Genomic DNA, 23,135 nt, shown 5'->3' with positions numbered 1-23,135 from the left:
CTAGGTTGGGGCCCAAGAGTTGGCATTTCTGAGAAGCTCTCAGGGTGATGCTGATGATGCATTTCATCTCGAGACCACAGCTTGAGTAGCTAGGCTTCAGGTGAGAGCCATGCATGTGGAACGGCCCCAGGGTATTGCATCTAATCTCAATACTGTTTGTATTCCTGAAAAAAAATTCCTAGGTAGACTTATATTACAGGATTTTAATCTTTTTAAAGTGGTTTATTGATGTATAGTTTACACACAAAACAATATTACCATTCTTTAGGTATAGGGCCAATGAGTTTTGACAAATGTCTATAGTCAGGTAACCACCAGCACAGTTCGATATAGCACATTTCCATCCCCCAGAAGGTTCCCGCATACCCCTTGCAGTCAATCTCTTTCCCCACCCCAGGCCCTAGCAACCACTTGACTTGTTTTCTGGCCCTATAGTTTTGCCATTTCTAGAATGTCACAATAGTGATATTAGTATTCAGAACACACTCTGTTGTGGTTGTCTTCTTACTAAGGATAATGTTTTGGGGATTCATCCATATTGAGTAATAACCCACTGTAGTGATATTCCAGTATTTTTTCCATTAACTGGTCGACAGATATTTCAGATGTATCCAGTTTTAGGCTATTATGAATAAAGCTGCTATGAACATTCACCCCAAAGTGCTGGTGTGGTTTTTAGTGCTTCTGGGTAAAACACCTAGGAGTGAGATTCCTGGGTTGTATGAAAAGTGTATGTTTAATTGTATAAGAAATTTCCAGACTGCTTTCTAAAGTGGCTGTATGATTTTGCATTCCCACCAGCAGTGTATGAGAATTCCATTTGCTCCAAATCTGCCCATAATTGGAATTGTCAGTCTTTTAAATTTTAGCCATTCTAATGGGTTTGTGGGAATATCATATTTTTCTTTTGACATATATCTCCCTGATAACTATTGATGTTGAGCTTCTTTTCATGTGCTTAATTAATGGTCATTTGTATATTTTCTTTGGTGAAGTGTCTTTTCAAATCTTTTGTCCATTTTTTAATTGGGTTGGTTGTGTTCATCCTGAGTTGTAAGAGTGAGTTCTTTGATATATTTTGGGTACAGAACCACATAGACCCCATCTGTGCTGTCTCTTCCATTTTCTTACCAGTGTCTTTAGGAGACAGTGAGTTTTTAGTTTTGATGAAGTCTAATGTATCAGTTTCTCTTTTACAGTTTGTGTTTTTGTGTTCTAACTAAGCGATCTTTGCCAACCCAAGGCCACAAATTATGTAATTTTAACTCATATATTCATGTCTATGACCCATTAGGGTTTATTTTTGTATATAGTATGAGATGAGGGCTTTTGTTTTTGTTTTTGTTTTTTGCAGGGGAGGGAAGGAAGTCATGTGGATGTCCAATTATCCTTTCCCCCCATTGGATTACCTTGGTACTTTTGTCAGAAATTAATTTTGCATGTAGTTGTGGGTCTATTTCTGGAGTCTCTGTTTTATCTATTATCTAATCTTAAGCCAGTGACACATTGTCTTGATTACTTTGGCTTTATTGTAAAACTTGGCGTCAGATCATGTAAGTCCTCCGATTTTGTTCTTTTTTTTTTTTCAAAATTGTTTTGGCTATTTTGATCCTTTCCATTTCTAGGTAAGTATTAGAATTAGCTTGCCAGGGGGCGCCTGGGTGGCTCAGTTGTTGGGCGTCTGCCTTCAGCTCAGGTCATGATCCCAGGGTCCTGGGATCAAGTCCCGCATCGGGCTCCCTGCTCGGTGGGAAGCCTGCTTCTCCCTCTCCCACTCCCCCTGCTTGTGTTCCCCCTCTTGCTGTGTCTCTCTCTGTCAAATAAATAAAATCTTTAAAAAAAAAAAAAAGCTTGTCAGTTACTACCTAGTGACTATTGTGATTTTGATTGGCATTATGTTGAATCTGTAGATCAGTTTGGGGAAACTATTTTGAGTCCTTTAATCCATGAACGTGGTATAGCTCCATATATTTAAATCATTAATTTCTCTCAACATTGTTTTGTCATTTTTAGTGTACAGGTCTTGCATATATCTGAGGAAATTTATACCAAAATAATTCATGCTTTTGATGTTCTAATGGTTTCTAAAAAATTCTGCTTTCCATTTGTTCTTCACAAGTATGCGGAGATGCAGTAGATTTTTCCCCCCCCTTTTTTTTTTTTTTTTTTTTTAAAGATTTTTTTTATTTATTTTTTGACAGAGAGAGACACAGCGAGAGAGGGAACACAGGCTGGTGGAGTGGGAGAGGGAGAAGCAGGCTTCCCGCGGAGCAGGGAGCCTGATGTGGGGCTCGATCCCAGGACCCTGGGATCATGACCTGAGCCGAAGGCAGACGCTTAACGACTGAGCCACCCAGGCGCCCCTGCCCCCTCTCTCTTTTTTAATTGACTTTATATCTTTTGACTTTACTAAACTCACTTACTAGTTCTGATGTATTTTTGTAAGTTCTTTGCTACTTTCTATGTAGACAATTATGTCTGCATAAAAAATTATCTCTGCAATGAAAGGCAGTTTTACTTTTTCCTTTGTAAGCCTCTCCTCCCTCCCTCTGTTCCCCTCCCTCCCTTCCTTCCTTCCTTCCTTGCACTGGCCATGCCTCCAGTAAAACATTTAGTAGAAGAGACAAGAGTGGGCCTCCTTGCATTATTCCTGGTCTTAGCGGGAAAGCTTTCAGCCTTTCACCATTAAGTATGATCTTAGCTATATGTTTGCATAGAAGCCCTTTGTCTGCTTGAGGAAGTTCCCTTGTATCCCTGGTTTGCTGGCACTGTGTGCCATTAATGCTTTTAAATATAAATTGTGTTTGTGGTGTTATCATTTGCTTAGGTACATGTACAAGAGCAAAGAGCTTATTCGAAGTAAGAGAGAGTGTATTCGAAAGTTGAAGGAGGAAATAAAAGTTCTGCAGCAAAAACTGGAAAGGTGAGTCGTGACCCCTTTGTGCTTAGAAATGTGAAAGAGTAGAACGTTAAAACCAGATAATTTGCTTAAATTTAAAAATTAATTTGGATGTTAAGTATTAACTAGTGTGTTTTATAAAATAGCTAAGGAAAATTCTCCGAGCGTGAAGCAGTCTGTAAGAGGAGCCAGAGTATCCATGGGCGAGTAGTAGGCCCGAGGACTGGCGGGACTCAGGGTCACGCGGTCAGTCCCTGGCAGTGCACAAAGGGACCTCAGCTTCTGAGTTCATAGCCCTTTACTTTTTCTCCTCCCCTCGTCATCTTCTTCACAAACATGAGAGAGAGAGAACGGTCACAGTACTCCAATCCCTGTCTTGGGAGAGCGTTTTCTTAAGGATCTGGGAAAGATAAAAAACAAAAACGGTGCTCTTCTACCTGGAGCTGGTGCTCAGTGATTCAAAGGGTTAACAGTTGTGACACAGACAAAGTCCTCTCTCTTGTGGAGGAATCTTTCCCTTTTTGTCCATTCGTTTTCCCACTGTTTCTTGGGAACCACCCCGTGACTTCCTAAGGAGGAGTCCATGTATTGATCCCATTGATTTAGCATTTAAGAAGGAAATCCCATACAATGTCAATGGCTTTTCCCCTCTTTATCTACTTCACAGTTTTGCTGTGAACACCACCCCACTTCTACCCACTCCATTGCGAGGTCGTTCATTTCCCTGAGAGGCAACCCTTTCCATACCAGCCCAAGATAGACCCTGCACCCATAGGTCCCCGTCTCCTGTTTCCTGTCTCTCACTTGGGAAGAACTTATCCAAGGTGTTCAGTGATCAATTCTCTGCTTGTCTTATATAGACTTAAGCTGAGGATTGATTCTTCAGATACCATCTTGGAAGTGATTTACAGGACTCTACTTGCAGCTGTATTTTACCTTTAAGGTTTTAGTGATGGCTTTGTAAGATTGGAAAAATGTAACTGTTTTTATAGAACCAAATATACCTGATGTATTGTAACATAGAAAAACTCAATTTGCCAGTAACCAACAGGGCGTTCTGACTTTAGATTTTAAAACAGAGTCTATGAGCATTTTCTGTAGTATGATACTACTTAAAAAAATACATAAATAAAGTGAATTTTTTATTTATGTATTTATTTATGTATTTTATTTATGACTGGCTGACTCAGTAGAGTCTCAGGGTTGTAGGTTCGAGCCCCATGTCGGGTGTAGAGATTACTTAAAAATAAAATCTTTAAAATAAACAAATAAAATAACTTTTAAAATCTCAGATAATTTTATTTGGGTAATTTAAAAAAAAAACCACTTGTCTAAGTGTGACCTGCTCCTGGGAAAATATACAGGAACTGTTAGTGAATACCAGTAGGTAGTAGAACTGAGACGTGAGTGGGTGAGTTTTGTGATTTGTTTTACACTCTTTCGTGTTTGAATTTTCTTACCAGCATGTGCATTACTTTCATCATTAAACAAAAAGTTCACCCTTTCTTCTCTAAGATACCTTGATACAATATTAAAAATGAGATTTCTTGCATATAGCGTAGACATCTTTTTTTTTTTTTTTTTAAGATTTTTATTTATTTATTTGACAGAGAGAGACACAGCGAGAGAGGGAACACAAGCAGGGGGAGTGGGAGAGGGAGAAGCAGGCTTCCCGCCGAGCAGGGAGCCCGACGCGGAGCTCGATCCCAGGACCCCGGGATCATGACCTGAGCCGAAGGCAGACGCTCAACGACTGAGCCACCCAGGCGCCCCTGTAGACATATTTTTTGAAACTACTTTTGCTCAGATTCTACTAACCGAATACAGGTGCTGCCTTGTATGAAGTGGTGGGTCTAAAGGAATTAATTCAGTTAGAACAGGACAATGATTATGTCAGAAAATCGAAGCTAAGTTTCTTAGAGGAAATTTTTTCCTGAAGTTTTGTTATCAGTATCATATCATATTAAAGTGTTAAAGTGCTGGTTGTAAATGATGACTTAAGATCCAATGACATATTGTGTCTGTGCTGCATTTCTAGTGAGAAAATGTTTTCTTTGGTCCATGCCAGTCATGTGTAAATTAGTTCTTTCAACAAACACTATGTGCTTCTGAAGACCTATTAGCCATGTCTGTGGTATAGACCCGAGGTTCAGGTCCTGTCCTGTAGAAGTTCAGCGGGGGAGGGGGGAGTTGGGGGTGGGAAGGATGTGGAGGAAGACTTGATGGAGAAACTAGATCTTGAAAGGTAGGTAGAGTTCAGTTAGATAAGCCCATAGTAGCTGAAGTAAAGACAAGAAAATACATCTAAGGAATAGTACGGTTTTCTAAGCTTCCTCTAAGTTGACATATTTGACATCGTTTTCAGTGAGAGCCGCCACTCTCCACGGCTAATTGCTAATTCTACTTCTCCTTCAAATTAGTGAGGATAAAGTGTCTTTGCTACCTACCCTCTAACGTGTGGTTGACTTTGAACTGTCTTTGCTACCTACCCTCTAACTTTGAACTGCATATTTCCCACTGGTATTCTCATTTCATAATGTCCTTTTTGATATGGACACAATTTTCTTCCTTCCTAGTTCTATACATGTTTCTTTCTTTCCAGGTGCCTCTCTATCCCTTTGTAAATGGAACCCCATAATTGTAGGGTTCACTTGTACCAGCCAGTCAACCAGTGCTATTTAAATGCTGTCCCCTGTGGTGAAGTACAGAGTTCATTACAGTTCATATTTATATTGAGTCTCACATGTGCTGGTAAAGGCAGAATATTGGATAGTATGAAAATCATTTGTTAATTATTTTGGTTATATATCGATTTTATTATTTACTAATCCCAAAGAAATCTTCAATAATTTATGGCTGGCCTATGCCGTTGAATGAGTGCATGAATAATAGGGTACTGAGGACCCTACAGAAGAAAGATTTGCCAGTTTTCTTCAACTCTGACCTTCATTAACACCTATTTTTTATTTCCAGCTTTCTCTCATTGTTCTTAATTTCCAAGTAGGTGTCTTAAGGGTAGCAAAGAATAAACCCTTGGGTACCAGTACACCAGCATGATTTTCAGATTTGAGTACTGCTAATATATCTGTTTTCCTTTAAGAAATAGAATTTACTTTTCTGACCAGAGCCTAGATGTGATACGATTTCAAGAGAAAGCGAAACAGACATGACTTCAATTAGGAGCCCATTTGAAATGTTTTCTACCAGGTGTAAACACATAGACACCAGTTTTTACCTTTGTAGAGAATTCTCACCTTATGGATTGTTTGAGTGACGCGTTGAATACTGCATAGCCTTTAGGAATAAGCCTTTCTGTGGACTCTAGTAGAGGGTAACAGGTGTTTTGTCAACAAGCCACGAAGTACCAGACAGACTTGGCCAGTAGAGCACCGTTGTCTTTGCCTCTCAGGTACGTGAAGTACGGCTCAGGCCCAGCTCGGTTTCCACTCCCGGACATGCTGAAATACGTGATCGAATTTGCCAGTACAAAACCTGTCCCAGAAAGCTCCACGTCTCAAAGCGATGCGCGCATGACGTTACCGCTTTCTTCAGCACACTGCCCAGTTTCTGACCCGGCATCCAAGGAAAGGTAATGAAAACAAATGTTTAAAATAGTACACACTGGGGGGCGGGGCGCCTGGCTGGCTCATTCGGTGGAGCATGCCACTCTTGATCTCAAGGTTGTGAATTCAAGCCCCGTGTTGGGTGTGGAGATTACTTAAAAATAAAATCTTAAGGAAAAAAAGATAGTACACATTGGGGTTTTTTGTGTAATTTGAACTGTGCACCATCTTCCCACCTGATAAAGACTCTTCCCACCTGATAAAGACTCACCCCATTAGAGGGCAAGGGCTACAACTTCTGGTCTTAAAGGGAAAGGTTTGCCCCACATAGGTGGGAGTGTTCCCGATTCCCACCAGGGCACTCACTTATCTTGCCCACAGGGTGGGTGGGATTATTTCAGGGGCCTTTTGAACGATCTGCAGTGGTGTTCATGCCCCACCAAGTCTACCTTGTTTTGAACTAGCTATAAGCTAGCTGCCACTCAATCCCTGATCTTCCAAAATCTCTCATTCTCACACCTGCTGAGAAGGATGCTCAATCAAGTCAACCTCAGGGAAAGATTTATTCATGAGTAGACTATTGAAACATGTTCAAGAACTGCTAGACATGGAAGAGGACAGCAGAGAGGGGCTTGTTGGGAAGGAACGGGAGGCCAAGTCACATGAGCCCTCGTATTCTCGTAGCTCAGATCAGATTTGCTGTGTGTCCTGGCTAATACAATCACTAGAACCCATTGGGGAAAAAGTCTGTACTTCGTATTTGTTGCTTCTGTATATTTTATTCAGTCATCTGCATCGTGGAAACTCTGTAGTGGTTCCTTGATTCTTCCAGCCCAGTCTTCTCTTCTTTGAACTCTTCCTTCATGTCCCGTCTTAAAAGAAGTGGTTAGAGAGTATGAATCATAGACTCAGACAGATCTGGGTTTAAGTCCCATAATTTACTAGCTGGGTGAGCTTGGGTAAGTTGTTTAACTTACCTAAACCTTAGGTTTGTAATTGGTGAACTAGGGATGATAATAGTATCTGCCTCAGAAGCAGCTAGTGTTCAATGAGGTGATGCATATAAAGACACGGTTGGGCTCAGTGCATTTGTGGAGCAAATAGTCACTAAATTATAGCAACACTTCTCCATAGAGCAGTTAGCACTACAAAGCACGTTAATTGAGGCCGAGGCATATTTTGGAAATTATCATGTGAATGCGATTTTTATCTTTCTTCAGTATAAGTAAAGAAAGCTCTTCTCAGGATGTTGAAGGTACCTTTTCTTCTGAAGATCCTCTACCCAAATCTAAGGCAATGAATAAGCCACTTGCATCTTCCCGGTCTTCAATGGAAATGCCTGCACAGCCAGCTCCTCGAACCGTCACAGACGAGGAGATAAACTTTGTTAAGACCTGTCTTCAGAGGTGGAGGAGTGAGATCGAACAAGATATACAAGGTTGGCTCTTTTAAAGCTCGTTGGACGACTCTTTCCCTTTCCACCAGGAGTCAGGCATGGGTGATGGAGTGCACGACTCAGGCACATGGGGATTGGGACTGGCTTTGTACTTTTAGGTCCTCCCATCATACAACTGCGGAAAGATCCCTCCTAGAAACCCTCCTCAAAATTTCTGGGAACTCTCGGGACACTTAGACGCTCGCAGTTACCGTCTGCTGGCATTTTTCTGCATCTGCTGATAACCTGTTCCTGTAGCTTATGTGAACTCTGGCTTTAGTCGACCCAGACTTAAAATTTAGCTCTCGTAGATTTCCGCTTTTATGAGTCTTGTCTGTATGAAGCAGGTTTTACTGAAGGCTAATGAGGCAGAGAGTGTTAGAGCAATGCACACAGTGTAAAATGGAGTTATTCAGCCTTCTGTTTTTAAAGGCCCTTTGGCCTCATTGTCATGTTGCTCAGACTTTCTCTCCTTGCCTTCCTTTCTCCTTTTATCTAGGGAGCCAAATAAATAAATAAAATAACCAGATCAATCAAATCACATTAGTCAAATCAAATCAAATCCTCAAATCCAGATTCCTCCCAAGTTCTTATCACAGAAATTTTGCCCTGCCTTTTGCTCTGCCTTCTCCTCTCAGATCCTGTCTCAGGGGTACCCATTTTATACCCAGAATGACCCATGAAGGTCTTTTTCTAAATAGAGACTGTTTCTTTGGGGGGAAATTTTGGTGCCGATTATAAGAGATAATTTTTTAAACCCTTAATGGAATTAGGTTAAACTAAAAGCCTTTATAATCTAAAGCACTAGCTGCCTTGAAAGCCTCCACTCCCTTACGGTTCATAGAGTAAAAATGAAATCGTCAGAACCCAGAGAAACAGTGCTTTTTGCTTGGCTGAAGCACCCTGTGTGGCGTGGAATGACATCATTTTAACTAAGTTTTGTTTTTGTGTTTTTTTTTTTTTAACAGATTTAAAGAACTGTATTGCAAGCACCACCCAGACTATTGAGCAGATGTATTGTGACCCTCTCCTTCGTCAGGTAGAATGGATATTGATGGGAAAGTAGTCAAGGCATGTCCTCATGTGCTAATGTAGATCAAAAAGAAAATTTGATGGTTTTCTTTGAGACTGAATGGGACCCTCCCTGAGTTATAAGAATAAACTTAGAACAGAAATAGGTATTTTTTCCGTTTATTTTTAGGCCAAAACAAGGAATGTATCTTCTACTAACAATAAAATTTAAAACATACTTGTTTTGATTCTGCCACATGGTATTTTTTCATACAGTAGAAAGATTTGCTGTCCAGTATTAAAAATTTCCCATCAAGTGGTCCTTTAAGTCGTGTGGGGGGGAAAACCCCCACCAGGGACTGGTTACCCACCCTTTCCAAAGTATCACCATCCTTGGTGATGCTTTGCATTAGCAGCGTGCTTTCAAGCTTTATTTCCCTGAAAACTGCAGAAGGGAATGTGGTCAGGGCAGAAGTTCTTACTGTCCACATAAATTTTTGTTGGGAATAACATCGTGGGTACGGAGCGGGGAGGAAGCCGCAGTCAGGGGCACGAGCGCCCAGTGGCTTCTGTGTGCACGGCTGGCGGGGGAGAGTCCCGTCTGCTGCCGGGTCTCATGGAAATCCTGGGTTTTCTTCTTCGGCTCTTCTGTATTATTTCAGAAATGTCCCCACCAGAAAAACCTGTCAAGGTCATGGTTGAATGCAGGTTTAACTTGATTCTCTGGCCAATTTTCCTTCTTATCATCAGTACCTACTTGCCACCTAAAGCATTGCTCTGTTTTCTCCATATTGAAAAAACAAATGCTTTTCAAATGCTGAAACAAACAAGTATGGAGTTAAAAGGGTCCTCACCCCAGATAGGTGGATGGGTCACTGGGCAGAAGAAATGTAGGGACCATATGACTGATTCGTGATGAAATGTGCTAACTTGAAATTTGGTACCAGATAAAATCTGGTAAGAGATTCTTTAAATGGTACAAGAGAGCCGCTAAACTTGCTCTAGGTCCCAAAATTTCTCAACACGAGTGGTGAAGGTGATTTCTATTTTTAGATAAACTGAGTTTGGAATTGGGGGGGAGGATAAATAGGTCTGTGTTATCTTTGACTTTAGATTTGTGATTTTAGGAGGTTAAAGAGTCATCGAAGGAGCCATCTCGTTCAGATGTGTGGTCTTAAAGATTCAGGAATTGAAACATAATTGGTAGATTCCAAGACTGTGTTTTTATTAGTTCGTATTGAATCCTCAAGATGTTAGACTGTTAACCCTATATCAAGCACATGTATATAGTCAGTTTTCTTATGTCTGATAGTTGGCCATAAGTTTGGATTTTAATAACCTAAAATTTAGTCTCCTTTACTTTGCTTCATGTGCCTCAGGAATATGTCTTCTGCTCTGCAGGTGCCTTATCGCTTGCATGCTGTTCTTGTTCATGAAGGGCAAGCAAACGCTGGACACTACTGGGCCTATGTCTATAATCAACCCCGACAAGTCTGGCTCAAGTACAATGACATCTCTGTTACTGAATCTTCCTGGGAAGAACTTGAAAGAGATTCTTATGGGGGCCTGAGAAATGTTAGTGCTTACTGTCTGATGTACATTAACGACCAGCTACCGCACTTCAATGCAGGTAAAAATAGCCTAGTGGAAGCCAGAGATGGGGAAAATCTCTACTGCTCACAGAAGGGAATGCTCTTGTAGCTTTTTAAAAAAAAATTTAAACTAGAATTTATTTTAAAATAATATTTCATTTTAAAAATACAGTATAAAAGAGAATTAAAAAAAAATGTTTGCTTTCCTGCTCCCATCCTGGAGCTTGGCATGTATTCATTCTTAGGTTTCTTAGGGAGTATTCAGGAATTATTCTGGGCAGATGCTAAATTTTATTTATCAGTATCTATCCCTGCCCCATTTTTTCCCCCAAATGGGATATTTTTCCATTCTGTCCTGCATTTTTTCATCACTCATGTGTATTAATGATCTCTGTAGTTTTTTTTAAAGATTTTATTTATTTATTTGACAGAGAGAGACACAGCGAGAGAGGGAACACAAGCAGGGGGAGTGGGAGAGGGAGAAGCAGGCTTCCCGCTGAGCAGGGAGCCCGATGTGGGGCTCGATCCCAGGACCCTGGAATCTTGACCTGAGCCGAAGGCAGACGCTTAATGACTGAGCCACCCAGGCGCCCCAGTGATCTCTATAGTTTTATAAATAGAACCAACTCATTCTTTTTAACAACTGCATCATAATTCCATTGCATGGAATATGTATATAATTTATTAAACCAGCCTCCCATTGATAGACTTTTACGTTGTCTCTAGTTGTTTTTTTTTTTTTTTCAGTGACATCCTTGTGCATGTTTTTGCACCCTTTGAGAATAGCTAAATTTTACAAGTGGCTTTGCCTGAACAATTTCATCCTTCTCACAATACTACTAATTCTGAGAGCAATCATCATTATCATTTATATTGGAACTTTACTCCTTACTACAGGCTTTCAAACTTTATTTCTCTAATAACTTATAACTCTAAAAGACAGGGTAGGAATTATTACCTACGTGTGCCGGCTGAGGTACTCCACTCGTCCGGAGTCATACAGCCAGGGAATAAATGGCAAACCCAGGAGTCAGACCCAGTTCTGACTACAAATTCTGTGTTGTCGTCCATTTACATCATTCTCTCTCTCTTCCTTTCACACTTTCTGGGAGAGGTCTGATGACCAGCATTTCACATCTAAGATTGTGGAAGGCTTTTTCTTTTCCTGTTCGAACTGTACTGGGTTGAATAAGTAAGGAAACACAGACGGCGTTTTGTCCAGGCAGTGCGTTGTCTTTCTGATCTGCTGGTGTGGCTGGGGGACGGGGGGTAGGCAGAGTGATCACTTAGCAGTAGCTGATCCTCCTAGTTGGGTCTCTGCAGCACCCGAGCAGGGGCAGCTGCCTGTGGAAGTTGTACAAATGACCGGACTGTTGTTGATAGGACAGAGGGGCCTTGGTAGGACACACATGCTTCATTTTTATCCTACGCAAACAGATAAATGGAAACTGTCATTTGCTTAATAAAAAGACTAATTAAAGGCACCCAGGAAGTGGATATGTTGTTCTACTGTAGGCTTCTTTTTTTGATTTGGTCACAGGCTTAGAAATGAAATTTAGGGGCGCCTGGGTGGCTCGGTCAGAGGAGCATGCGACTCTTGATCTCGGGGTCGTGAGTTCGAGCCCCACGTTTGGTGTAGCGATAACTTAAAAATAAAATCTTAAAAAAAAAAAAAATGAGATTTCATATGTCCTTGATATCCTTGTCATTTTTCATCCAGACCTTTAATTATCCCCCAGGTATTATTTACCATCTAACTGTTGTATCACATTGCTTTCTGATTGCACTCACTGGTGTGGAACTTGAGGCGGTACAAATGTCTTGGAATTCGTCTCTAACCATCTTGAGATGGATATTCTTATCAGTAACAGTTGTAGTGGTTACATTGATAAAACCGTTCAACTTGGAATTTCCATTGGATCTAATGGTTTTCTGGATTTCCAAATGTTTGGTCAGTTCTTGCTGTTTTGCCAGTGATTGGCCTCTATTCCAAATCCCTGCTTTCTGTTAATCATTCGTTCGTTCGTTCGTTCATTCATTCATTCATTCAACAGATACTCCATGCATGCCTACCTGCTAATCTGCCAGGCACTGTTAGTGGCGTGTGATGACTCTTGGCTTTACATTGTCATTACTTCTGATGGGTTACGTATATACGTATTTTTCACATGGAGCAAGAAAAAGGACAGAGTGTCTTATTTCCTTCTTTCTAGAAAGGACCTTCTGATTCCTTGTGACCTTTTGCTGGATGGTGCTGCATCTTAACTCTTTGTTCTTGTCTCAGAGGTAGCCCCAAGCGAATCAGATCAGATGTTAGGAGAAGTGGATGCCCTGTCTGTTGAACTGAAGCATTACATTCAGGAAGATAACTGGAGGTTTGAGCAGGAAGTCGAGGAGTGGGAAGAAGAGCAGTCTTGCAAAATCCCTCAGATGGAATCCTCCACGAGCTCGGCATCCCAGGATTTCTCTCCATCCCCAGGTACCCCGGTGGGGGGGGCACGCCAGCACGCCTACGGTCCGGTAGCCTCCCCCCTGCCCTCCCTCAGCCAGCCGCGGCACCTCAGCTGAGTGAGGGGGGCCGCAGGGCACGATGTGCGCTTCAGGTGTAGCTGGCATCGCAGCATCGACGGGATAGCTTGTGGCTTTCGGATGTCTCTTCTGATGAACAGAAGTGGCATCGGCAAGACCAGCTCCCTGTCCTTTCCGTCTGTTAGTTTTCACGGTTTCCCAGGTCGTAGGAGAAGCTATGATAGGATGAGTAAGTAGACTCTATGAAAACTGTCCTCCAAAGACGATCTTCCTAACAGAAGGCCGTTTGTAGGAAGTCTGAAGAAATTGGACAAAGCGGGAGCACATTAAACTTGCTGGAACCATCAGTGGGTTCCTGCCGAAGCAGACGTGTCTTCGAGTCACTCATTTCTACGGGACGTTTGCATAGATTCTGTTTTAAGAGTTTGTTAGAAGTGTTGTAGATGAAACTTTGTGTCTGTCTTGCTTGCCTTTGACAGAGTGTTCTAGACGTTGTTTATCATCAGACGCTAATCCCTTTGTACCATTCCTTATCAGAGCCTTCAGCAACCGCCTCGCACGGGGTCCGCTGCTTGGCGTCGGAGCACGCGGTGATTGTCAAGGAGCAGACAGCGCAGGCCATCGCCAACAGCGCGCACGCCTACGAGAGGAGCGGCGTGGAGGCGGCGCTGAGCGAGGTGACAGAGCCGGGCAGTGCCCGCCAGTTTCTCACCTTTCCGTGATTCTGTGTCTCTGCTGCATTTAACTGGTCCCTCTTTCTTTCTCCTGTTTTTTCTTACTCTTTCTCTCCATTCTGCTGCCGCAGCTTAAAGAAGCTGAACCCAGGAAGCCCATGCCCCCGGAAACAAACCTTGCAGAGCATTCAGAGCAGGCCCCGAAGGCGAAGGACGCAGAGTCTGCCGCCCCGCCTAATTCTGAGGCCTCTGAAGTCGAGATTCCCAGTGTGGGAAGGATTCTGGTTAGATCTGATGCAGATGGATATGATGAGGAGGTACACAGATGAGTGCAGGATTCAGCTGTCTCCGGTCTTCTCTTTCCTTCCCATGTGACCCAATATACTTGTCGAGGGTGTCTGGCAATAGTTAATATTGGAACAAATAAGGAACAAGAGGGCCTATCTGGTTTTGACCTTAGTTACCATTTTGTAAAAGATTGCCTTTTTCCCACCGTATGCTGCCCCCCCCCCCCCCCCCGGTGTCTGTCTACCCAGGCGGATCCTGCTGGACACCTTAGAGTCTAGGTGGCTCAGAAAGGTAGCACTTAGTTCCTCTCTTGGTATTATGAGCAACAACAACAACAACAAAAGTGCCTTTTAAATAAGGAGCCTTTGTCTTTGGTAATATTAGTCCATTGTTTTCCCTCCAAATCTAAAATTTTCAGTTGTCTGGTGAGCAAAACAAATGTGAATTGAAGTTGTTTTTAATTCTCAAGCTTCCGGAAGAAGCTGTGGGATCCCAAGTTACTCATGGTCGGTCCCCCTTACAGTTGGCACCGCACATCACAGTCACGAATCCTGTCCCTCAGGGTTCTGTTCCTTGCTGTGGGATATTTTTTTTTTTCCAAATCATTGAACAGTTTTGATTTTATAAAATCATATTTGTATACCGCCTAATTTCCAGACTGTTAAATGTACTGATCGTTTTAGTAAAACTCTAGAATACTTGTGTCCTAGGATATACAGCCAAATTACAGAACTCCAATGGGGTTCTCACCATGGACACTTCCCCTGGGAGAGCTGTCATTTAACTTGATTCTTTAGCAGTGCCGTTTGTAAATATTCTCAGATGCCCCTCTTTACTTATCTGCTAAATTAGAGTATGTAGGAACAGCTCTTCTTGGGCAAGGTCTGGCCAGGGTGCACAGGGACGGGGCTGTGGGTGTGCGTGGGGGCAGGTGTGTGAATCTGAGCTGGCAGCAGATGCCGGCCACGGGCACGCGGCCACTCTTGCTTTCAGCAGCCCACTCGCCTTCCTTCCGTTCAGTCTTCTTTTGAACTTTTCTTCTCTCCTTTTTCTTTCTGTGTTTTGTGCCTTCCTGTGGTAGGTGATGCTGAGCCCCGCCATGCAAGGGGTCATCCTGGCCATAGCTAAAGCCCGCCAGACCTTTGATCGAGATGGGTCTGAAGCAGGGCTGATTAAGGTATCTCTTTTTAAAAATCTAATCCTTATACCACAGGTAATATAGTAATGGGGACATAATTTTATTAGATGGTTAAAAAAAAAAAGGGGGATGAAGAATGTTTCTCCTTAAAGTAACACCTAAAACTGTTCCCGTTCAAACTGCTGGGCGGGACAGGCCCTCCCACGATACCGACCGCACCTCCCCTCGGGGCTAACCCAGCATTGGCGAGCTATGCCCAGCTATGTTAGGCCTGGCCTGGAGGGCTGGCTGTTGTCCTTAGGAAATCTCTATTAATAAAGCTGGGAAGGAGACATCGCCTTTATAGTTTGAGAGCCATAATACAAGTAGGCCATGCTTTTTAAGCTACCTGAATAAAATTTAAGGTACTTGCATAAATTGCATTTATGTGCATTTAAAAAATGCAGGTCCTTGGGACTCAAGGATACTAATTAAAACTAAATATTTGTTTTTCTTAGAGCCTTATGAGAAAAACGAATTTCTCACAAGGGCAGTACGTCTTAGGCGCCACAGGAGTTCTGTCCCTTATGAAATGCGAACAACATAGGGATTCCGTGGTTTCCTCTGTAATTCCCCGATACGAGTTTCTTAGAAGCCTCCTCGGAGTTAAGAGGACCTCTCTAGCCCGTAGGCGTCAGGTTCTGGGAGCAGAACCCCCAGCGCGCCCCGTTCGGACCGTCAGTCTTGTTCTTACCAGGCGTTCCATGAAGAATACTCCAGGCTCCACCGGCTTGCCAAAGAGACGCCCGCTTCGCACAGCGACCCTCGGCTCCAGCACGTGCTGGTCTACTTTTTCCAAAATGAAGCGCCCAAAAGGGTAGTAGAACGGACCCTCCTGGAACAGTTTGCAGATAAAAATCTTAGCTATGATGAAAGGTGAGACAGGAATGCTCAGGCGCATCGCCCGCTGCTTCTGGGTCGGGCCCAGGGACCTTAGGGAGCCTTTGTCTTTGGTAATGTTAGTCCATTGTTTTCCCTCCAAATCTAAAATTTTCAGTTGTAATGGGAAATTGGTTGGGAAAGCGGTTCCTTGGACCTCTCACTGCTTTCTGACCCTTGTCCCCCACAGATCCATCAGCATCATGAAGGTGGCTCAAGCTAAACTGAAGGAGATTGGTCCAGATGACATGAATATGGAAGAGTACAAGGTGAAGTCTTTTCCTTAAGTCTACAAAACAAAAACATTAATACTTTAAAAAAAATTTTTTATTATGTTAATCACCATACATTACATCATTAGTTTTTGATGTAGTGTTCCATGATGCATTGTTTGTGCATAACACCCAGTGCTCCATGCAGAACGTGCCCTCTTTAATACCCATCACCAGGCTAACCCATCCTCCCACCCCCCTCCCCTCTAGAACCCTCAATTTGTTTCTCAGAGTCCATCGTCTCTCATGGTTTGTCCCCCCCTTCATTCTTCCCCTCCTGCTATCTTCTTAACATATATTGCATTATTAAAAACGTTAATTCTTAAGGCCAAACTAACAGTTTTGCGTTATCACAGACTGACCTCCCCCTGCCCCACCCCCCAAATAAATAATTGGGTGAGAAGAGATAAATGATCTTTTCTGACCGTCAGGATAACCAGTTTCTTTGTTTCATTCTTCTATTAGAATAAATGAACACTTTATTTCCTTTTAATACCTACTTTGGCCTTGTACCTAGGCAATCAAATTCTTGATTCATGGTTTTGGTTTGTTTGAAAATAATATTGTTTTCAAATAATTCTATATTTGAAATGAAATCTCTGTGCATTAAAATGCATATTTAATTACAAATTTCCAAAAAAAGCATTGTGTTAGAAGTAACACAGTGCTCTGTGACCCCTGGGTGTGCCCACAGCACCTGCCGAGCTGAGTGCTGTTCTGGGTGATTGGAACAGCCTTGTCCTTCCATGTTCCCTGCACGTGCACGGTTTTGTGAGACCTTGACAGTCATCTGTTTAAACCAGAGCTGCATGACTTTGACAGGGGTGTTGGAAATTAAGATGATACATTCTAAAGCTCACGTGAAATAAATATTTCTGTTCCTCAGTGGAAGTAACAGGTTACTGAAAATTAAGGTCAGGAGTGGACTTTGATCGTAAATGGTGAATACATCATTATTGAAAAGCTTTTGTGTTTGTGGTTTTTGTGCTTGATAAGCATTTGTATGGAGCGTACAACTGACCGCAGTGGGAAGTATAGAAATAGTTTATGGTGACCATAATCGCTAATGGCATTCATTCCTTTTCAGAAGTGGCACGAAGATTATAGTCTGTTTCGAAAGGTGTCTGTGTATCTCCTCACAGGCCTGGAACTCTACCAGAAAGGAAAGTATGTGGGCCTTTTCTGTCTCTTGGATTATTGGTCAGGGCACTGTTAACTCCTGATGCCCAGCCGGGAATACTGACAGCCGTAGCCGTGCACCTCCCCCCCGCCGTCCCCACACACCAGGGCGCCTCTGCATTTCCCACTGTTTCACGAAGCATCGCACGTGGTTTTTCATCCTTCATGTAGTGATAGATATGGTGATAAAGATATGTAACAGCCAGATTTTCCATGTGATAAGTGAAGATGAACCCAGGAAATAAATTTTAGAGTTGTGATGGACCTTAGTAAGCACGCAGTCCCCTTCTTTGGTTTAGGGTTGAGGAAAACAGAAGCGCAGGGAAGTTTCATGATTCGCTTTGGGTTCCTTGACCAGTTTGCAAAAGAGCTGAGAGTGGCCTCCATCTTTGGCCCTCAGGCTTTTCCCAGCGCACCACGCTGCTTCTGTCCTCAGGACCTTTCCATAATTGCAGCCTTGCAAACGTTTGTACTGGGGGACAGAGAGGTCAAAGCCCTCAATTGATCTACCGTTTTCTCAGGTACCAAGAGGCACTCTCCTACCTGGTCTATGCCTACCAGAGCAATGCCGCTCTGCTGATGAAGGGGCCCCGCCGCGGGGTGAAGGAATCGGTCATCGCTTTGTACCGAAGAAAATGCCTTCTGGTGTGTACTCTTTGTAGAGCTTTATGATTTGTATTAGTTTATTGTCTTCACCTCTGTTCCTGGAAGCCACAAAGAAATATAGCTTAAAAAACAGAATAATCTTCAATAGGTTTTAAGATTTTTCTAAACTCTTAAGAGTAGTTGTACATTGAAACAAATGATTTTAAGTTACTTAGATTAGTATCATTCTTCTTTGACCCCTGACAGAAGTTAGGATGAGAATCAATTACCCCTTTGCCTTTGTGTATACTTGCATATCTCTACTGGGTCGTGAGTTCCTTGAGCACGGACACTTTTCCTCTTCCGCTGTTTTCTCTGTGCCTGGCACCTCGTAAGCATGCAACAGATATGTGTTGAAGGAATGCAGTGTTTTTTTTCTGTGTTCTGTGCAGTGTTCCCTGCTAAGCTAGTAGATGAGAATTTTAGCGACTCTGGAGAGACTCCAGTGTTTTTTTCTTTTTTTAAATGGTATAAACCGTAAGTATTGGTCCTGCTGTTCTGTTAATATCACTGTCGTACAAGGGCGCCTGGGTGGCTCAGCTGGTTAAGCGACTGCCTTCGGCTCAGGTCATGATCCTGGAGTCCCGGGATCGAGTCCCGCATCGGGCTCCCTGCTCGGCAGGGAGTCTGCTTCTCCCTCTGACCCTCCCCCCTCTCATGTACTCGCTCTCTCTCATTCTCTCTCTCTCAAATAAATAAATAAAATCTTTAAAAAAAAAAAAAAAAAATATCACTGTCGTACAACACTGAAGGTCTAGCCTGGCCTCCTTTGCATTTGGCAGTCACGGGGAATGACAGACCCCTGTCCCCTCGGCCTGTCCGCGGGTTTATACAGCTGCTTGTCCTTCGGGAAACTGCAGAGAGCTGGCTTGCCCTCAGCCCGTGAGCCTCCCAGCAGGATTGCCGTCCTGGGAAGAGTCCAGCCAGCATTTCTGCCACTGCCTTTGCTAATACCAAATGGAGGAGGTTAAGTCATGACATATATTTGCCTCAAAAGCTTCATTTTCAGATGTATCCCTTGATTTCTGTATCAGTTATAGGGTGTGGCAGGGCATTTTGAAGCTGAAAAGAGGGCCTTGTAGGTTTGATGGATCTGAATTTTATTATGCTTTAAATCACCAAGTACAGATTACATTCTGAACGTCCTGCTCATCTTCCACCGGTCGGTGGTAATGGTGACTTATGGCTCTTCCCATCACTGGCTCGCAACCCCCCGTGTGTGTGAGAGTCACTTGGGAGCTTTCACACTGAGGCAACTCCTCCCCAGACTGTCAGACCAGAGGCTCTGGGGAGGGGCCTGGGCATCAGCGTATCTTCTGCAGGTGATTCCGATGCTCAGTGGAGATTGAGAGCCATTGAATAAGGCTTTCGGTAGAAGCAAGTGGTAGGCAAGACCTTGACTTGTAAGTTTAGGGAAGTGGGTCACAGACTTTGCTGCATCAGAATCACCTTTGGGAGCTTTTTCACAAAAATCCCAGTGCCCCGGTCACCTGCATACCAATCAAATCAGCATGTCTCGGGTAGGGCATCAGTAGTTTGTAAAGTTTCCCAGGCTACATGGGAAATTTGGGGAACCACTTGTCTAGGCTCTTCTAAAATAGGTATTTATCTTTTTCAGACTGTTTTTTTTCCCCCCGCTCTGCTTTTTACCTGTAGGAGCTGAATGCCAAAGCAGCTTCTCTCTTTGAAACAAACGATGACCACTCTGTAACTGAGGGCATTAATGTGATGAATGAGTTGATCATTCCCTGCATTCACCTTATCATTAATAATGACATCTCCAAGGATGACCTCCATGCCATCGAGATCATGAGAAACCATTGGTGCTCTTACCTTGGGCAAGATATCGCTGGTATGTTGTTGGCACTTTGCAATATCTACAGCTCTTCAGACTTTAGAAATGACAGTGTTTTCACTCTATAGCACTGGTTATCCAACCTTTTTAAAGGCTTACTGAAGCATATAAGTGAGTGGATCTGCTCTACTGAAACAAGGGATAGGATCCTGGCCCTCTGTCCCTCTCAGCCTCCCCTTCCCTCCTCTCCGGCTGCTGAAGCACCCACAGAGAGAGCCTGCAAGCCCTGTCTGACAAAACTACTCCTCTCCGGGAATGTCAGACTTGCCTTACCTTTTCATCTGTCAAAATCTGAACTCTGTAGCTTAGAAATCAAAGTCTGTTTATGATGTTTGATTACCTGGTGGTGCCATAGCTAAATTTTCCCATGACTTGAAGTTGCAAGACAGAACACCTCTTATTAACTGTGATGCCCTCACGATTCATAAAATGGTAAATGGAATTGCCTAGCTTGTCCAAAGGATTTTGAAGAGGGAGCCTAAAACTAGTCATTTTTAGGTGAATTCTGGTAGCCTTAGAAAGTTGGTATATGTTCTAATATGAAGCCTCTTTGTTAGTTTCTCACTGATGTAAAGATATTGTATCGACTTGTTAAAGTATTCATGTTTATAATATTAATGGAAAATCCTATACTTAATAGTTACGAATTTCCTTTTAATGTCTTCGTTTTCCTGTAGACTACGTGTGATGTATAGTTGTACTTACAATGCCATGCGTACACACTCGTGTGTTTTGATCCTAGAAAGGAAATAGCACCATTATATTTATGGCATAGAGTATCTTATCCACTTTCTCAAGTTTTAAAAGGATGATAGATTAGAAGGCCTGTCAGTGAACTGAATATTTAATGTTATCCTGCCACACATCACATGGTTTAAAGCAGGGACCTAACGTTTTGGTTTATTTGGCAAGGAGTCTTTGCTCCTGGTTTGGGCCGAAGGAATCATGATTTGTCGTTAGCTGGTCAGCCCAGTGCCTTGACCTTTGAAGTTGGGGAATGAATGGCTCTATGGAAGGCCTTCCCGTTACAGTTGCAGACTTCACTGGTTTTTACTCAGAACTGTTTAGCTGTGTATGTAACCATCCATTTTCCCTCCACAGAAAATCTACAGCTGTGCTTAGGAGAGTTTCTACCCAGGCTTCTGGATCCTTCTGCAGAAATCATTGTCCTGAAGGAGCCTCCGACCATTCGGCCCAATTCTCCCTATGACCTTTGTAGCCGATTTGCAGCTGTCATGGAGTCAATTCAGGGGGTTTCCACTGTGACAGTGAAATAAGCCCCCGCACGGTCAAGGCCCCGTTTGGCCTGCGGCCGCCTGCCTGTTGTACAGTCTGTTGTCACAGTGTTTCCCCTGGGGGAAGGGGTTAGGTGGGAAAGTAAGATTCAGATCCAGACCCCAACCATGCTAAAGAAGGACTGAAAATAAAATTGCACTTTTTAGGTACAGAATCAGAAAAGCAATTTCGCTAAAAAAGACAAGAACCGTTGTGTATTAAGCTATTGAATTATGTCAGAAGACCTGAAATGCCCCTTGTACCTGCAAGAGTGCTTGGGCTTTGGTAGGCCTCTTACCGCTTTTAAAATTATCCTTCAGGCATAAGTATTTTTGACAGTGGAATAGAAGGGTGATCCATCAGAACCTGAGCCAGATGAACAGCTACTAGTTATTTTATCAAATACAGGTGACATTTAAAAGTTCTTAACTGCAAGAGATGAGACATCTAAACCTCTGCCGGTCTCTTGACAGGAGATGACAATGGGTTGCTGATGAACTGCCGCCCTTTTACATGTGGGTAGAAATGTAAGGGCACGTGGCAGCAAGATGCTGCAAAGTCAAAAGAAAGCTGCCTTTCCTCTCTTCTCTCTCTCTCTCTCTTATTTTATATTTTTAAATAAACCAGAAAAACCTCACACTCAGTCCTGAGTGAAAGAAAGCAAAGCACTAAGGACCGCAGACGGAACGGCATTGTGAAACGTGATCGAGACAGGATAGCGTTGTGAGAGTTGTTCACCATTTCAGTAAAATCTTCTAGCATCCGAAAATTGTCAACAACAGATGTCTAAGGCTGCTGCTGGCCCGAAAGAACATTTGGATGCCCCTCCCCTTTTTTTTTTTTTCGCTTTGGAAAGAGAAGGGCTGTGGCTTTTGTAAAAAGAAAAAAATCTATCTATATATATGTATATGTAGAGAGAGAAATATCCCCTGTTGACCATTTTTAAAAGGCTCCAGATTGGATATTGTGTTTTAACCAAATTTTAACATGAATGAGGGAATAGTGGGCGGGAAGAAAATTGATACAACTATGCAGATTTTATAAATGTGCAATAAAAGTATTTGTTGTACCTTTGGTGTGCGGTAAGGCGTTCATTTAAACACATATTTTCCGGGAATAGGTGGACTCAGTAAGCATTTGTCATGTTTCAGTTACGGTGACTATCATAACATAATAAAAAAAATTATAAAAAAATAGTAAGAAAAAAGCAGATGAAAGGTTTGAGAACCTTGTTGGGGGAGAAGTGATTCTTGAGCAGCACCTAGTGGAGACTGGTGTCTTCCATCCCATTTGCTAGTTGCACTGCATCTAAGTATACCTACTTTGTAATTTGTAGAATTTTCTGTTTTTTAATTTTATTTATTTACGCGACACAGGGAGAGCACAAGCAGGAAAGCGGGAGGCAGAGGGAGAGGGAGAAGCAGGCTCCCTGTAGGGGCTCCATCCCAGGACGCTGGGATCATGACCTGAGTTGAAGGCAGACACTTAACCGACTGAGCCACCCAGGGGCCCCTGTAATTTGTAGAATTTAGAAGGGGAAAAAATTACTCTCTTAAGACGGACTTTATTACATTTTGACTAAATTAGTGGTAGACCATCTTTTACAGAATTTCAGAAGTGCTTTTGTGTTTCAAAGCTCACTGCAGAGGTAATTGTTTCATGGGAAATTGATCAGTTTTCTTGCCATTGATTTGCTGTACTGCTTAAGCTTCCGAGTACCACCATTTGCAGTTCCCTTTTTAATCTCTGGCATTATTGAGTACTGTGCACAGTTACATTATTTCACTTAACGTAACAGCCCTGGGATGATGGTGGGGACTGGTTTGTCCAAGGTCCTAGATGTTTGAAGTAGTGGAGCCAGG

The 23,135-nt window shown here is 42.7% G+C and overlaps 1 protein-coding gene across 9 annotated transcripts in view; it reads left to right on the top strand.

The window, feature by feature from the left end:
• Window positions 1-22,336, top strand: part of USP28 (ubiquitin specific peptidase 28) — a 59,134-nt gene extending 36,798 nt beyond the window's left edge. For 7 of the 9 annotated variants that reach the window (XM_032427819.1, XM_032427818.1, XM_032427822.1 and 4 more), the window contains 15 exons: window positions 2,828-2,923; window positions 6,309-6,488; window positions 7,683-7,900; window positions 8,866-8,936; window positions 10,310-10,538; window positions 12,785-12,979; window positions 13,567-13,706; window positions 13,835-14,020; window positions 15,073-15,168; window positions 15,866-16,044; window positions 16,238-16,316; window positions 17,407-17,486; window positions 18,020-18,143; window positions 19,800-19,995; window positions 21,100-22,336. In XM_032427819.1, the coding sequence (XP_032283710.1) occupies window positions 2,828-2,923; window positions 6,309-6,488; window positions 7,683-7,900; window positions 8,866-8,936; window positions 10,310-10,538; window positions 12,785-12,979; window positions 13,567-13,706; window positions 13,835-14,020; window positions 15,073-15,168; window positions 15,866-16,044; window positions 16,238-16,316; window positions 17,407-17,486; window positions 18,020-18,143; window positions 19,800-19,995; window positions 21,100-21,275 (2,245 nt within the window). In that variant the 3' untranslated portion in view covers window positions 21,276-22,336. The remainder of the gene's footprint in view (window positions 1-2,827; window positions 2,924-6,308; window positions 6,489-7,682; window positions 7,901-8,865; window positions 8,937-10,309; window positions 10,539-12,784; window positions 12,980-13,566; window positions 13,707-13,834; window positions 14,021-15,072; window positions 15,169-15,865; window positions 16,045-16,237; window positions 16,317-17,406; window positions 17,487-18,019; window positions 18,144-19,799; window positions 19,996-21,099) is intronic. The other 2 variants (XM_032427821.1, XM_032427820.1) reach the window with 1 other exon arrangement.
• The last annotated feature ends 799 nt before the right edge of the window (window positions 22,337-23,135 follow it).

This window comes from Phoca vitulina, unplaced genomic scaffold (genome assembly GCF_004348235.1).
Source record: "Phoca vitulina isolate PV1807 unplaced genomic scaffold, GSC_HSeal_1.0 scaffold38, whole genome shotgun sequence".
NCBI lineage: Eukaryota > Metazoa > Chordata > Mammalia > Carnivora > Phocidae > Phoca > Phoca vitulina.
The sequence above is the reverse complement of the archived record's forward strand: the minus strand, read 5'-3'. Positions and strand labels throughout refer to the sequence as shown.